The 16998-nt window shown below is 41.0% G+C and overlaps 1 protein-coding gene and 1 long non-coding RNA gene across 11 annotated transcripts in view; one reads left to right on the top strand and one right to left on the bottom strand.

Annotated features, from left to right (window-relative positions):
• CADPS (calcium dependent secretion activator) overlaps positions 1-16998 on the bottom strand; it is a 459608-nt gene that overhangs the window by 140878 nt on the left and 301732 nt on the right. For all 10 annotated transcript variants that reach the window (XM_077858238.1, XM_077858239.1, XM_077858240.1 and 7 more), the window contains exon 11: positions 12162-12374. In XM_077858238.1, coding sequence (XP_077714364.1) covers positions 12162-12374 — 213 coding nt within the window. The remainder of the gene's footprint in view (positions 1-12161; positions 12375-16998) is intronic.
• On the top strand, positions 9163-10918 carry LOC144291233 (uncharacterized). The gene is made up of 3 exons (XR_013358555.1): positions 9163-9410; positions 10076-10148; positions 10614-10918. It is a non-coding gene; the product is annotated as an uncharacterized LOC144291233 (long non-coding RNA).

The raw sequence follows: 16998 nt of genomic DNA, 5'->3' as shown, positions 1-16998 counted from the left end.
AAAAGAATCGGCTCACTCCACCTCATATTTACTCAGTCTCCTGATATGCAGACTGCAAAGAAAAAGAATTTCATATCAAATTAAGCAAGAGTTTATTCATCCCCTTGTGTGCAGTATTCTGCTGGAATATGGGGACTGCTAGGGACCAGCAATGCTGTCTGGACATGAGGAAAATCAATTTCTGACTTGAGAGGGTGTCTGGGTGTATTTTCATACATGGCCTTCATCCCAGGCAGGTCCCCCCCGCCCCTTCCATGCTTGGGGCATGACTGAACGCTTGACTCTAAGCAGGGTAGCAGGGTGACTCTAAGATGATGGTTTCTCATCATATCATGGATTTCGTATATCACTCAGACCTAAATCCGTGGTATGTCAGAGTTTTTGCCCTCTTCCTGTTAGATTTTTAAAATCCCTAGTCATTTTTCATAGAAGCAGCAAGTGGTCAGTGTTTGAACGGGATGTGTTGTTTATGCCCCAGACACACAGAAGCAAGAGTTTCCAGAAGACAAGTTGAAGAATGTGTATTTTAATAGCCAAATTGCTCCATTAGAAATGTAAAACACACGGTTTTGGAAGGGAAATCACTTGGATGGGAATCATACTAGAAAGAATTCTCTTTGCTGTGTTAATTGCCTCGGGTTTGTCTTCAAGAAAGTGCTTTCAATTTCTGGTTAGGTGCTTTATCTATGAGGATTTCTTTTGTTGGTTGTTTGGGCTCCAAACTATATTTCTCCTTTGACTCAGGATGGTTAATAAGAGAGTTGTCCAGGAAGTTGACGCCGGGGAAAAAGCTAGCTGCTTCTAGAGTGTGTCTGTGTGAGACTCCTCTGGCCCAAGGCAGGCGTCTTAAACCTTCTCCAACTTTAGATCTCTGCCGGCAGGAGGACACTCCTGCAGTCCAGGTGGCACTTTCTGTCCCGTAGGACGGATTATGCCCTCCTGCCTCCATCCGGTCAGTCCCAGGTCAGTTTAGTTCAGGAAAAATAACAGTGGGGTACACAAATTGCTTATCCTATTTCATCCTCATAAAAAGCCTCACCCACCTCGTGCCTCCCAATTTTAACAGATAGAGGAGGCATTTTGGCTAGCACCAGCTTCTTGCTCTCAAATTTCTCAGAAGACGCTTGCAAGCTGACAAATCGGCCCGGGCCTTACTTTGCCAGTTTGGCTCACTATTTTATTGCTCTTCAATTATGATGGTGCAACCGGTCATTTAGCTCAGAGAGAAGGGGGGTCTTTTGTAGCTGTTAAAAATATGACACACGTTTCAAGTCTTTTTTTCTTTATTTGTTGAACCTCTTGAAAAGTTTGCGATGAACTATTTCGCCTTGCTGCCTGCCCACTCAGGAAACGGATCTGAAAAGACAACTTGGCTCCTCTGCAGGAACCTGGATACAGACCCACTCCCCGCCTCCCCGATGCATCACAATACAGCTTCACCGGGCTAATTCCTGGCTTAGAGTACATCTAAAGAACAATTTCTCTTTTACTAACGTTTTAAAGCAGGCTTACAGAAAAATATGCTTAAAATCAGCCTGTTTTCCTTTCCGAAAGCAACCCTATCAACATAAAAATTCCTTTTTCCTTCTTCCTCTCCTCCCTCCCTCTCTCTCTCGGTCCACATGTAGATGAGACTGGGACTGCTTTAGGAGATCTGGACTCTAGTTTGAGCTCTATTTTTAAATAAGCTGTGGGATGGCGGCTTGTTGCTCTCTATGAGACTCAGTTTCCTTGGGTGTAAGATGAGCTGAATTTCCACGTCCCTCGGTGAGGTCACTGTCACTTAACCATCCTTAAGGTCTCTTGCACAACTCCCACATGTATAAGATGGAGCTGAATGCAATGGGAATTTCCAGCAGGTAAAACGAGCAGCCCCTGGATTTTGCTTACACAAAATCATCATTTACTCAGATTTAGGCTCATTATCTTAATGGTTCCAACAACTCAAGAGTGCTTAAAAGGGTGGTTGGGTTCCATGAAATCTTTGAGAGTTTCACTGAGCTTATTATATTCAAAAAAAGAAAGAGGAGCAGAGTGAGGGGTGTGGGGGAAGGGCGTGGGGGGGGGGGACGCTATTTTAAGGTGTCAGGAAAAGGGATCTGATTTTTAAGCTCCATCCCAGGAGGGATTTTGGTACTTTTACTCTCTGCTGTATTCCGAGCACTGGGAACAGTATGTCAGTACGTGGTACGTAGCAGGTACTCAAGACATATGTGTTAAAATAGTGAATTTATCTCATCAAAATAAATAAATTCACTACTTCAACAAATATATTCTATTTTTTTATTTTTATGAAATGTTGATATACTAAATTCAATAGGGACAGGGTATTTGAGCTAGGATAGCAGGGAGTAAAGCAGGTGGGCTGAAGGGGTCACAAAGACTGAAGGTGAGGCCAGCCCTGCCATGACCAGGGGTGTGACGTGAGGCAAGTTGATTAGTGTTTCTGAGTGTTCTTCTCCTCATATGTAAGTTGAGAATAGTGTTTGAGTCTACCCTAGGAAGGTTGCTGGGACGTTCTGCTGAGAAGTGCCTGTAAAGCACCTGGGTACCCAGCACATAGTAAGTGCTCAATAAACCTTAGCTGTGAGGGAGTGGGCAGGCTTTTTAGTGCTCCTGAAGCCAGTTTGTTTAATGTTTTCAGCGAGCCGAGGATGTCTCTGCATTTATAGCTAATGTTAGTTACAGGTTGCTTCTTAAACCATATTGCTTCTAAGAAGCTGGGAGCCTTCCCAGTCTCTCTGCTTTGTGCTTCTCCTCTGCCCCTGTACAACTAATTCCCACGTCCTGTTTCTGTGTTCTAGCTGGTTTATGTTCCCATTTCTCTGTGGTCAGAACACCCACACACAGTTGAATCCCTTGATAGATAATATGTTCCTTGAGGGCAAGTTTCTGATCTGTTCTTTCCCCTGCCAGCTCCCAGAGGAGCCAGGTCCCTAGGAGGTGTTTATTAACTGACTTATTCTGACACTTCCATCCCAGGAAACTTCCCATTGACTTTATTAAGGAGTCACACACATGGGGATTCAGATGGCATCTTGCAAATCCAAAAGTGGGAACATGTGCTCTTCGGGGAAAAAAAAATCTTATAGAAGGAAACAGAATTCTAGGTGCAGGTGTCTTTGGATACCATTCAGATTGTCTGCCTGTGTCTCCATACATGTCTAGGACCATATGCATTACATATGTTGTCTATTTTAAAATAAAACACTGCAGTGGTCCAGCTGTTCCAAATTCTGTTTCAAAGAACTTGTGGGTGCTTCCCAAGCAACACCATATAGTCATTCTTGCACTGGCCCAGTCTGTTCTTCTACTGTGCGGAACATTACAAAATAGATGCTCCTTGCAACTCCATTTTCCCCTGTACAAACAATTGGAACTGGTTGATGGAAGAAAAAGAAAACTCCAGTGCTGACATTAGCAAGGCGAAAACAGCCCAAAGCAAAATATGAGAAAGTTACTTCCTGAATTCAGGACACCTTGGGATCGCTTCCTTTGCCAATGTTTGGCTTGTGTGTCAAGAGAATGAAAATGAATTTGAACACTAGGGTGAGCAAAACAGAATTAGGAGGGTAATGTGGCTGCTAAAATCTCCAATGATGTTTGGATTATCTCTGGCTTTGGGAAATGTATACCAATGCTCTTTTTCATTAATACATGTTCTTTTCTTTTCTTTCTTTCTTTCTTTCTTTCTTTCTTTCTTTCTTTCTTTCTTTCTTTCTTTCTTCTTCCTTTTTTCCCTCTCTCTTTTAGAAATCAAGGATTGACTGCAATTTAAGAATTGACTTAAACCTTTACTTTTTCTGGACCTGGCTGAGAAGTTTCTAAGCCTTCCTTGGTCCGTGAGGGCTCCAAATGCTCTAAAAATTGGCTGTGTAATTTTACAGGCTCTGCAGGTAGGGCATAATTCAACACATCTTCCAAACAATGCTACTTGTTTTACTTCTGGGGTTTAATTGCATAAAAATTCTGAAGTCCTGTATAGCATAGGCACAGACATGACTTCAGACTAACCTTAGATGAATAAAGTTGACAGAGGTACCTAAACAACATTAAGAAACTTAAAATCTTACTAATGGTATCCATGACACAGAAGCAGGCTGATGGACACAAAGACTTATGGAAGGTAGGTATACTTTTGAGTGGAAATTCATCAGAACTTTACCCCAAGTTTACTCAAAAACAATTTTGGTTTGGCATTTAAGGAAAGTTGGGAAAATACAGGTTCCTAAAGTGATATGATTATACTTTAAAAAAAATGGATTTTATACTCTCATTTTATCTACTTCAGTAAAATTCAAGTGATGTCACTAATTGATGACCCAGTTACTTATGTTGTTCTTTAATTGATCAGATGTTTGGGTTTATTTCATGTGTAATATTCATTTCCTTTTTCTTCCTTGCCATGGGAAACATATAAGATTTTTCATGATCTCTTGTCTTAATAACAAGCCTATTTATGTGATCTGGTTCAGATACAAAACTTTTTAGACAAGTTCGCAATAAGGTCTACCAAATACATGTACTTTTCTTGGGAGTATTAATACAGCTTTCAAATTTTCATTTTATTGAGATTTTCCCATTATTCTAAGAGCTGAGGAAATGAGGACAAAAGGTCAAATCTCTCTTTTTATTTTGTAGCATTACATTTTAGAACTTTTTGTAGGCTAGGAAAAAAGAAATTCTGCTGTTGAAAATAATTATGATTGTACTGTTAATAAATTGTCTCAGAGAGGCTCCTTTCTCTAATGAGTCCCTTTTATAATAAGCTAGAGGTGCCACTTTATCACTGAAATGTAGAGCACAGCTATGGCTGTTGCTACTCCTGATGGATGCTAGAGGCAAGAGAATAGCTAATGTGACTCTAAAGTCATTGTGAACCCAAACTGCAAATTAAAAGGTGACTTTGTATCTTTCTTATATGGAAAATGTGTGCTTGTCATATCTGCTTGACAGTACAAGAGTGAATGTATGGTTTGGACAATAACGAACAATGACAGTAGTCAACCTCATCAGAAGACATGAAATAAAGAAATGACAATGATTGATGGCAGCTGGCTGTTTACAGATTTTTCTAGAAGAGTTTTTTGTGCCATGATCAAGTAACCAGGGGATGTTGTGCTCTGCCTCAGCTCTGCATAGCAAGCAAAAGATTGGTCCTCCCATGCCTGCTGCCCTTGAGAAACAACTTCATTTCTTCATGGTCCCCTTGACTCAGTCAAGCTAACTTGCATGGCCAAGAGAGAATGGCTTCTCAGAAGCTATGAAGGGCCATGTTTCATTTTGCAAAAATCTTGAATTTAAAACTATTATGGAAGTACACCCAAAGGGATAAACATGTGATGTTTACTTCAAGTTAATTTTTATAATTTGTCATAAGACAGAGTAAAAATCATGAGAGATTTTGTCAACGATCTCAAAATGAATAAGTAAATGATTTGTAATTTTCCCTGCTGTATTTATTATATTTTCAATTAATTTACGGAGTACTTGATGATGTCTTTACATTCCCTGTGACAGGAGCAAAAATAAACTTTCTGTAGTTGGCTAATTAATAATGTATCTTACTGTAAATCACTACATGACATGAGTGTGCTCGACTGATGAGTGAATAATACATTTAAAATGTGCCTAAAGTAGTTAACAAAGAAATGAACCTTCATTTAACATGGACTATGTAGATCATATCATTTGGAAAATTTTCGACCTGGTTTTGGGAGTCTGTTCTTTTTAAAAGGTCATTTACTTTTGCAACGAGAAGGAAAATGATTTACAATGTGGCTTGGGGTCATGCAAATTAATTTGATATTGAATTAATGCTTTGATATTGCATTCCTGCAACGTAGCAACTGCAAGTTGACAATACAAGAAGATACAGCAAAACTCTTCATGAGATAAAACTATAGAAAGGAGTAAAGGCAAACGACTATTTGGAAATCTACTAGGATAGCAATGCGTTGTTGTGCAAATATATGTAAATTCGCTCAAAACAGATTTCATTCAGACATCTATTCACCCATCCTTTCATTCTTAAAAAAAAAAAGTATAGCAAAACCCTAAATTCCCACTATATTCACATTCTATGGTAAGCTTTTAAAATGCCTCATCAGACATTCAAAGTAAAGTTAAGTTAAATTAAGTATCTGCTTGGAGTGGTGAAAAAAAATCTGTCTGCTAGCCAGGGGTACATTTATGCAAAACAAAAGAAAAAAGAAAGAAAGGGGTAAAGAAAGCAAATTAAAGAAACAAAGAATTAGAAGAAAGTACTATTATTAAATGGGCGGAGGAATGATATGACCTACAGTTTCTAAATCAGCATTCAGAATACTCAAGTACATATTTGCCTGCTCTCTTGACTGGTTTTTCTATTTCCTTCTAAGGTCAAGTCTACCCTCAATACATTGGGTGGGCAGCTTTTCTCTGTATGAATAAAGGAATTGTAGATTCTCTTTCATTAGTAACTCAAATAGCGAAGAGAAAGGTTTGTCTAAGTTTTAAAGTTTCTTTTCTCTCTTACAGGTGTATTTTTAGAAAAATTAGTACCAATACAAATGACATCGAAAAAGCTATTGTTATCCTTGTCATTGGGGGAGTAGCAGTGAGACATTCTAGACCAGAGGTCCAAACCCTCTACGGTATTGTGAGATTGTGAATCTGAAGTTTCTGTGAAAAAGCTACATGGGCTCAATCGTGTCCTTAATTTCCTGTTTTTGTGTGTGTGATCCCATGTATTATAGCTCTCCTTTCAAAATTAATCCTCCTTTGGATCTTACTTAGAGCACACCCTCAAGTCAGGTAGAATGAACTCTTTAGTGTTCAAATAATGCATTTACTTTATTCATTGTATTCAGCAGTTTCTTGAAATCTTATTCAGTTAACGTCTTTGGGTGTCCTACCCCACTTTTCTATTTGTTAAGGTATCCATGGTTACCACCCCACAGGTACAGCTGACCATTCTTATCTTTGGAATTGGAGAGGAAAAACAATAACACATTATCAGAGTGCAAAATGATCTGTTTTCAGGCATTAAGCAGTCAGGTAGCTGTGAATTCCATGAAACAAAGGCATCATTTGCCATTTTGTTATGATGCTAATTAATATTCTCGGAATGAAAAAAATTAGGAGATGTTAATGGTTGGCTTTACTCAGAGGATCATTTGATGCCAATATGAAAGCCAAGGAGAGGAGGCAATTATGCACACATCACATGCATCCTAGTTTCCGTATGGAAGCTTACATTTCAAACCTAAGGTCAGGAAAATAACATGAAAAGTTTTACTACAAAGTCTAGACATGAGGGAGATTTAAGAGGAGAGGGAGGAAGCACATTGCAGGTGTCAGATAATCTAGTCTGATTATCTGAGCTGTGCTAGCTATAGGGGAACACTTACCCTTCAGTCCAGCTAGAAGTTAGCAGGGTAAGAAGGAACAAACCAGAATAACATAAAGACTAGCAACAAGGCTCAGGAAAGCAGACAGGAGTTCTAACCTAGCAGCTAAAGTTCTCGGGTTTGAGCAAAGATTGAACAAGGAAACTTAAATGAAACAAAATAAAACAAAAACCAAAATCAACCCCCCCTCCCAAACCAACAGTAACCAAGACCCCACTAACTTTGAAGTCTGTTTGGGGGGTAGCAAAAATAGAACAATTCTCAAAACATCCAACTTTAGGGATGTATGATGTGATTAACAGTTATTAGTTGAGAAACAGACATTAAAATGAGACTCATTGCAAGTGATATATCAAGTAATCATTGACCAACGAGCAAAGTTTAAAATACCCCCTCCCCCCACTCCGAATGAGAACGGAGGTACTGGTTTTTACTGTTCCTCTAACACAGATTGGACAGGAATCAGGTGTCTCAATGAGAGGCCACTTGGCGTAATAAATTGTGGCAACCCTCGACAACAGACTTGAACATAGTTTCCAAGGTGAGCAACATTGGCCTTAAAAACTGGAAAATCATAAATACTTGTTTAAAAACGTACAGCTGGCCACTGACTTAATTTTTTCACGTTTCAACCAAAATAAAAGGGGGAAAAAGGAAATCAACAAGAACACACACCAAAAAAACCACAAAAGAACAAAAAGGTTTTAAAGTTTGGCGGAACCCTCCCAAAATCATTGTAGAGTCACATACAAACTAATGAATAGCAGGATCTATTTTTTTTTTCGGTTTTTACAATGCCATATAAATACTCCACTCCACTCTTTCTTAGACGTGTCTTTTCATTTTGAAATTGCAAAAAATAAAAACTGCACCCAGAAGTCTGTCAAACTGAATTTAGAAAGACCCAAATAAACTCATAATTACTCCTGAGCTTCCCAAACTGTAAAATGTTCCATTCTCAAGTTCCCCCTTTAGCAGACAGCGACATGACAAGACTGGAGTGTTTATTTTTCTCTACCCTAAAAACCTCTCCCATTTTTCTGTAGCTTCCCTATGCCAACTAATACTAGTAAAGTGATTACAAAGTTAACTCACTGAAACGTTGTTCTTAAAAATTATTCACTTGCAAGAAAGGCAAATACTTCGAACACGTATTTAAAACCAAGATTTGATGAACTGTGTACAGGACTAGGTACTTGAGAATGACCCTTACCTTTTGGAAGTCAAGGAAACCTTTTTAAAATGCAATACTTGATTGTGTTTACTCTTTTTGTTACAGAACCCACGACTGAATGTTTGTGATGTGTCAATATGGGCCGAGAACCAACTATCAGCGAAAGGATCAAAGATTGCTGTTTATTACTATGTTGTAACTTTTTTGCATTTTTCTAGAACCTTGCTTTGTCATGCCAAGTGACCAACCAGTCCCAGTTTGTCCAGAACCGAGGCCGTTTCTGGAGACAAAACTTTTAGTGAGAAAACCAGGGAAGTCGCGGGCAAATCTGGATAAGGTGGTAACTCTCAAAATAAATCAACACTGTGAGTTTGACTGCTACCCACAAATGAGGCCTGATCTGTTTAATAGTGATGGTTTGAGTTTAACAAATTAAATGCAGCTGTAAAGTGATTGTGACATAACCACCATTCTGTAGCAGATTCCACTGAAAATTATGATATACTGTCAAACCCCTAGCCAGTTTTTGGTTGTTATGCATCACTACTCAGTAACTCCACGGAATGTAGAGCTTCTTGTTCCTTTTTTGATCTTTATCATTGGTTTTAAGTAGACCTAACTCCAAACAATCAGGTGCAGAAGGCTGGGTTGGTTAAAATTCTGACTGGATTCCTCTGCTAAATTATGGGAACAGAAGGCTCATTTACTGTTACTCTGGTTGCAGTTTTTATTAAGTGCCTAAACTAACAATAGAAAGAATCTGGAGTGGTATTGAGCCTCTGTTCCAGGAGTAGTACAGTAACTATGGGATTACTGGGTTCAACATTATTGGATTGAAGCTCTAGGTAAGGATTATCATTTATTACAGGGTCAATGGTGTACAGTTGTGCAGATTGGGCACTGCGCAACTCAATAGGCACCATTCACAGTTTTGTCTGGGTGAAAAATGACTAATGAAGCGCGCAGTCTGCATGGATGAAAGTGGTACCTTTTTTCTTATAAAACCTGGCAGGTGTGGTAGGGCCTCACACTCTTTAGAGAACCTTGTTCCTGAGCAGTGATTAAGGAGACAAGAGAGGGGGGGGGGGTTCCACCACCAGCTACTGATAAATTTCAGAGGCATGAATTATCTTGCCTTCTCTCATCCCTTCAATCTACCTCCCATGCTCTCTAGGGATGATATTATCCACTCTCCAAATTCTAACCCTTAGAATCTTGCTTTGGGTGTCCCATTTAATGCAAGTTTCCTATGTCAACTAGGGTGGTGACATACATCAAGTTGATGTGCACTCAATTAAATCTTCCTGCTGATGCCTAATGACTAGCATTCTAATTTCATTGCTGAATGAATCCTAATCTAATGAATTTAATCAAGAGCCCCTATGTATTTCCACAAGGAGACAACTATCCCTTCCTTACAGCCTCCATCAGCGGATTTCTTTTTTTAATCAGTGTCTGGTTTCCATTTACTTTTACTCCTGAATTTCTTCCTCTTTCCTATCCTAACAAGGAAAAAGTGAGGCTAATCACAAATGAAGCAGTAATCTCTTGATCTGGGTGGATGATGAACAAGAACACTGAAGGTAAGGTGAAATGACTTTAGAAGAAATTGAGATTCTTTGGAAATAAAACCAGTATTTTCCAAATACCACCTGAGATCCATGTTCTATGAGGTTGATTTGGATGATGATTATAATTAGGAATTTTCCTCCCTGATGTACAGATAATTCCATTTCAGAGGAATATGATAGGATGTGTTATTTCTAAATTTATTAAAATGGAGCCTCTTAGGCAAGGTGAAAGGATGGATTCCATCACAGAGTTGTTTTTAAAACAAATTAAATAAATTTTGGGGTATGTTTTATCTCAACTCATGACTAAACCAATAGAAAGAGGTGTTGCCCTGTCTCTTTATTGCTCTCAAATGAATCCAAGTGTCCTAAATATTAGAGAAAGCAAGAAGAGCATGGGGAAGTTGGTGGTGGTTATGGTCGGGAGGGCTGCCCTTACTCCAAAGTCCTTCCTCAACCTTTGCCTCCTTCTTTCAGGTTTTTCTGCATGGAAACCCATGGTGATTGTATGATTGTCCACGATGTTCCATGGAGAATGCACCTTCCTTTAAGAAACTATAGGTACCAGACAGGAATTATTGGGAGGCCCTGATGAAGAGTATTTCTCCTCCAAAAAGAATTTCTTTCCCATAAGCAAGGGAGTTACAGGTTTAAGAACATACAGTCTTGTTAGGCAGAAATGGACATGACAGTATACACTGGAGAGAGAATTAACCTCTATTTTGTTGTTGCTGCAAAATCATTTGAATCAAATGCATATTTTGTTTAAGAGCGACAGGGGGAGAGACCATGTAGAAGCATCAGGGTGAAGGTCAAGTTTCTGCTGTGGGTTTTTGTACTTGCCTTCCCAGCTGGTGCAGTTCTCTTTTCTAAGGTACTGTGGAGCTGAATTCCTATCATTTGGGCTAAAGTTCAGATCATCTTTCTCTACCCAGTCACCACTGCATTAGATTCTTCATAGTTTCTAACGTCTACAACTGTCTTAACTTGTTTCTTGACTTGTGTGCTGGCTAGATTCTCCTACTGGAACAGAGATATCCTGAGCACAGGGACCTCATCTATCTTCCTCGTTTTTGTGTCTCATCACCTAGACAGTTGTCTCTGTGAACTCGATTGAGTGGGGTCCAGGCTAAAGTAAGGAGTAATCATAACTATCACTAAAAATGACTTGTACCTGAGTGATCCGCAAATGACTTGATAGGGTAAGGTGGACGTCTCTGGTTAGGATTAATGTTTGTAACTAAAATGAATCACTTTATTTGGTGCTATAGGTTTCCTGTGTTTCCATTTTCTTTGATTTAATAACTCCCTCCAGGTGTATGGTAGATTTCACCTTGCCCTCATGTATCAGAAATGTTGTGAGAAAAAAAAAAGAAAAACTCCCCAAGGTAGAAAAAGTCATGGCAAAGGGGCAAGAAATGGAAATGGATGTAGAGGTAAAAGAAAAAACTGGAAACTGAACTGGGGCTGTTTAAACAGACGGCTTCAATTTTGAGTCCTGGTATATTTGCTCAGAATGGGATTTTAGGTACCATTTTTTTTGTTGTTTTTTGTTTTTTTCCACTGCATGTGATAATGTCATCATTTATTTTTAAATGGTTCTAAGTTGCAGATTTAAATTTACTTCAAATCGAGCCCTATTTTAAAATTACTTTTAATAGGAAGAAATGAGTCAAAGACATACATAACCTACTATATTTGAAGGACTCAAACAAATACAAGTCTGGCTGTGAATTCCAAACTCTCACCAAAACAAAGAGATAAAAATCCACCTAAAATACATTCTCCTCTGTTTAGTCCTTGGGTGGGGGGCAGGAGGGAATGTCAAGTATTGCACTTTAAAATTACTTTCATCTAACATTTTGGTCCCCACTCCCCACCACCCCTCCAAATTCATATTTTTTTTCCCCCAGCAAACATATTTTATGAATCCTTAACACAAAAGCAACTAGATTTTCTACTTCAACTTTGGAAAATTTACTTTCCTCTACAGAGCTATTGTAAACAAATGGCATATTTACTTACAAAATTGGGAGATGGGGGCATCCAGCTGAGGCACAGTCCCTCCCTTAGCATTGAGCTTTTGGACTTGGGTCGGGGGCACAGGCTTGTGTGACTGCCCAGTAGCCCGATACATGGCTTGGACCCATAAGATGCGATCTTGCTCGTCATCACTTGCAAATATCACGGTGTCTCCTTCTTTGACTGCATTGAAGAAGGCTCGGCCACCCTCTAAACCTGGAATAAAAGGGAATAAACACTATTAAGCTGAGCTGCTATGTTCTCAGCAGAACAAAGCCCCGAGAAAGGCCATTTCTGCTGCTTTTCTTTGGGCCAGGGAAGGGAGAATCTGACTCTAGAATGGGAACTCTGATACCCACTTGGCCACAGAGTGAAGTCGTAATTTAAAAACAGACATTCTGAGATTGGCTCTTGTCATTGTCTTTGTCTTGCTGGGGACAGAATTGTCAAACAGGCTGTGTAATGGTGGGGTAGATATCTGCTTTTAAGCATACTATTATTTTTTTCACTTTTAAAAACAAACCACCACCACCACCACAAGAACATCTCGACCCCACATCTCCCTTCAGCTATTGTCCTATTATTGTTTGCTTTACAGTATAAGAGGAATCTCTACCAGCGCTTCTTAAAATTTTAGTGCCCTTGTGAATCCCAGGGGCATCTTGTTGGAATGCAGATTTGGTAAGTCGGGGTTAGAAGCCTGAGAACCTGCATTTCTAACAAGCTCCCAGAGGATGCAGATGGTGCTGGTCTAAGGACCACACTTTCTTTCCTTTCCTTTTTTTTTTTAAAGATTTTATTTATTCATGAGAGACACAGAAAGAGAGGCAGTGACATCGGCAGAGGGAGAAGCAGGCTCCCTGCAGGGAGCCCAATGCAGGACTTGATCCCCAGACCTGAGATCACGACCTGAGCCAAAGACAGATGCTCAATCACTTAGCCACCCAGATACCCCAGGACCACACTTTTAGTAACAACAGTCTTTCTCCCCCTATTCTGCCCTAAAGCTTCTCCAATCAGGCTGCTGTCCCATGGGAACTCGTCAAGGTCATCAATGACTTCCACATTGCTGAATCCAAAGGTCAGTTCAGAATCTACATTTTATTCAATCCATGGGCTGACATTTGATTTTCTTTGAAACACTTTCTTCACTTGGTTCCAGGTCACCCAATTTCCTTCTCTCTCCCTGGCTGCTACTTGTCAGTCTTGCTTGCTGGCTTCTCTTCCTTCTCCTGACTGTTGAGTGCCGTAGCATCCTGGTGTGTCCTTGAACCTCTTCTCTTCCCCAGTGATGCCATCCAGTCTTAAACACCATGAATCTGCTTATAATAGTCTCTACATTTCTATCTCCACACTGGGCCTCTCCTGTGAACTGCAGACCTGAACATCTAATGGTTGTCTTGACTTTGCATGGATATTTGCTAGACACCCCAAGCTCATCATGTCTAACACTGAACTCCTGGTCTTTCTTCCAAACTCCTCCCTTCCTCAGTAGAGCTGAGCTTGTCCCTCTAAATGTTCAAGCCCTCAGACCTGGGGTTCTTTTTGACTTCTCACTTCCTCTTACTGCCCACTTCCAATGGAATTCTGATGGTTATATCTACAGAGCATTATACCAGAATTTGACCCCTTCTTCCACCTCCAGTGCTTGCATTCTAGTCATGGTCACCTCTCACATGGACTATTTTAATGGTCTCCTATCTTATCTGTAAGATTCTGCTTCATCCTCACTCTCTATAGTTGACTCCCAATGGCAGCCAAAGTAATCAGTTTAGCAAGAGTCAAATCAGTTTAGCAAGAGCACTCCTCTGCTCAAAACCAGTCGATCCTCATTTCACTCAGAGGAAAGGTCTAGGTTCTGACAAGGCCTGCAAGGCTCCACAGATTTACCCACTGCTACTTCTACCCTTGTCTCCTCCCACTCCCTGCTTTGTGCATACATGCACGTACTTCCCGGTAGCCACACTCATCTCTTGCTGTTCCTCGAACACTCCAAGCATGTTCCCACCTTGAGACTTTTGCACTTGTTGTTTCCTGTGCCTAGAATACACTTCCTCCAGATGTCTGCATGATTCACATCATCATCTCCTTCATATCATTGCTCCAACATCTCATTCTTATTGAGTCCCTCCCTGACCTTTACCCCTCAGTTGCCATCCTTTTTTTATCTTGCTTAACACCTTCTGACAAGAATTTACTTAACTTCATAAGGACAAGGAATGTCTGTCCATTTTGTTCACTGCTGTATCCCTCATGCCTGGAATAGTGCATAGCTTATAGTAGGTATTTAGCAAATACTTGTTGAGTGAATGAATGCTCTACAGACCATTGTTTATCCACAGATGACTCTCAAGGTTAAAATTTAGGGACAGGTAGGTGGAAACTTCTTTGGGCTCAGGCTACAGCTACATTGTGTCTGTCAATCTATTCCAAAATATTATAATTTTAGGTACACTTCTGGCTGGAAATAAAGTTCCTTTCTCCATCAGGTTGCTCATCATCACCCTCCCAATTATCAGTTTAATACAGAGAGGAGAATGCGCAGAGTGAATAGCACCCCCAAATCTCCAAAAAGGCCCAGTCACCAGGTGGCTTGGTAGTTGGCATCGGGAAGAGATTTCTGGTGATGCTAAGACTTCTCCTTTGTGCTGTTAATGTTAATTCAGGCGTGTCTATCCCATAGAGTGCATGTGTGTTGGAAATTCTGCACTTAGAATTGCCAGGGGCTCTTGAACAATCAACAGCTACTTCTTCGCGCGGAGGGCATAGTGCTATAGCATTTTTAACAAAAGCTTTTTGGTAGTTATGATTAGGAGAGAGTATTTTATCTAATTTCTTATGGAGGGTTTTTAAATGTGTGGTTTGGATAGGATGATATCCAGTTAGCAAGCAAGGAAAATCTGATGAGATGAATGGATAGCATGATAAGAAGGCAAATCTGGAAGGAAAAGGAAGAAGAGCTTTGAGGAATGCTTTAAGCCCTGAAAAGTGAACATGAAGGAGCTAAAACAGTGAGTCAACAGACCTTCTGCAGCCTAGCCCTCATGGTAACTTTTGGGATTAGCTACTGTGATGCTTGTCCAGTGAATGCCAGGCTCAGTATCACTGGAGGGTGATTCCCCCTGCCCCACTCCCTACCCTCCAGGACCTGCACCCAGGGGATGGGGAGGCTATGTTCTTGGAGCTACTCTCGGAAGGTCAGTTCACAGGGTTGCTTTGGAAAGTGGAGAGGTAAAGGTAGAAAGAAACTAAGAAGTTTTCAGATTTTTATTTGATCCTCTCAATGGCCCTACAAAGTAAGTACTATCATTCCCATTTTATAAATGAGGAAACAATCACCGAGAAGGCTGTAACTAGTCGATGGACACAGAATAGGGCTGTAGGCATTGGAGCTGGGCTTCTAGCCCCCCTGTCCGGCTGACTAGTGCACCCCTCGTGCTGTACGGCCCAAAGCCCAATAGCATGGCCCGACGCACAGCAAAAGCTCTCTGAGAACTAGTTGTTAACCACAGAATGAAGCCTAATTGTGGAGCGAGTGGAGCACAAGGAGAACTATGTAAAGCAGCAGAAGCCGTGGCAGTGACAGCAGCGGAGAGCCACAGAGCTTTTTCAGAAGGCATTGGAGACCGAAGGCACACCAGTGAAAGCAAGGGGGGACCAGAACAATCCCGCTGAAAGCAACCCAAGGGAGGAGAAAGCAAAGTGAACAACACATGCTCCGAGGCAGCAGAGCTTTAGACAAGGCAGCGATTCCTGGGGACTGCGTCTGTGGGACATGACGTGTGACAGTGTGCAGGGGCTCTTCACGGGGAACCGGGGAAACAGCCCCACAGGTACTGACCTGTCAAGAACAAGAGGACGCGTCTGGGAAAGGACCAGGCAGGGAAGGTTGGCCAGCTCCCTGGGGGGGTGACGTGGCGGGGGCAGGGGACGGCTGTTCCAGCAAAGCTGCTTGGACGGCCACAGTCTATTTACAAGGGTATCGTTGTCCAGGGCTAAGTGTAGTTGCGTAAACTGTGCCGTTGAATTATTCTGAATATCCTTTTATTTGGACTGAATTACTTAATCTAATAGGACTTGAGAGATCCCTGTATACTCTCCAAACCGCCCCCAGGGAAATGCAAGGTGAAGCATTCTCATTTTAAGCTCAGGATGCATAGCCTGTATGTAAAATTCACATACAATTATTTACCAATTCGTCGAAGTAATATTTCAAAGATCCTAAACAGGTAGAGTTGATTTGGCGCACAGGCTGGTGTCTGGGTGCCCATCTAGATCCGAGGCCGCCACAAAGACAAGAACACACACGCCTACAAGGCTGCCTCCCCATAAACAATCTCCACCTGGGGGCTCCACAGACATCTGCGCCAAGCCCAGCGCAGCGGGAACCGGAGGGACTCAGAAGTCCATCCCCGTTCGCACACTCACCTGTCAGGGAGAGCTTGAGGAGATTTTCGAATCTCTGAGGACAGTGGCTAAATTGTGCATGACTTCCATCTCCAGCTGGCAAACTTGACTGTGCACAGGAATCCTCGACAGTGCTTATTTAAATATAAGAATTCTGGCCTCCTCCCCTCTGGTTCATGGGTTAGGAGCGGGGCCCGGGAGTTCAAGGACTCTTTAAGAAATTCTGAGTTAGACTTCTTAGGACAATTGGGAGTATTGCAATCTCCATTTTCAATCAAACATTTGGAGATAAATAGGACTTGGCACATGGAAGAACGGAAAAGAAGTTGCTTATCATTCTCCAGAACATAAACAACTTACTTTCCATGTGCATCCTTGGTAAAGGAATTTATAAATTATATCCCATGGGACCAATGTAGAAAAAAAAAGAAGC

The sequence above is a fragment of the Canis aureus genome, chromosome 19 (genome assembly GCF_053574225.1).
Source record: "Canis aureus isolate CA01 chromosome 19, VMU_Caureus_v.1.0, whole genome shotgun sequence".
Lineage (NCBI taxonomy): Eukaryota > Metazoa > Chordata > Mammalia > Carnivora > Canidae > Canis > Canis aureus.
Note: the sequence above shows the minus strand (reverse complement) of the source record. Positions and strands in the feature narration are given on the sequence as shown.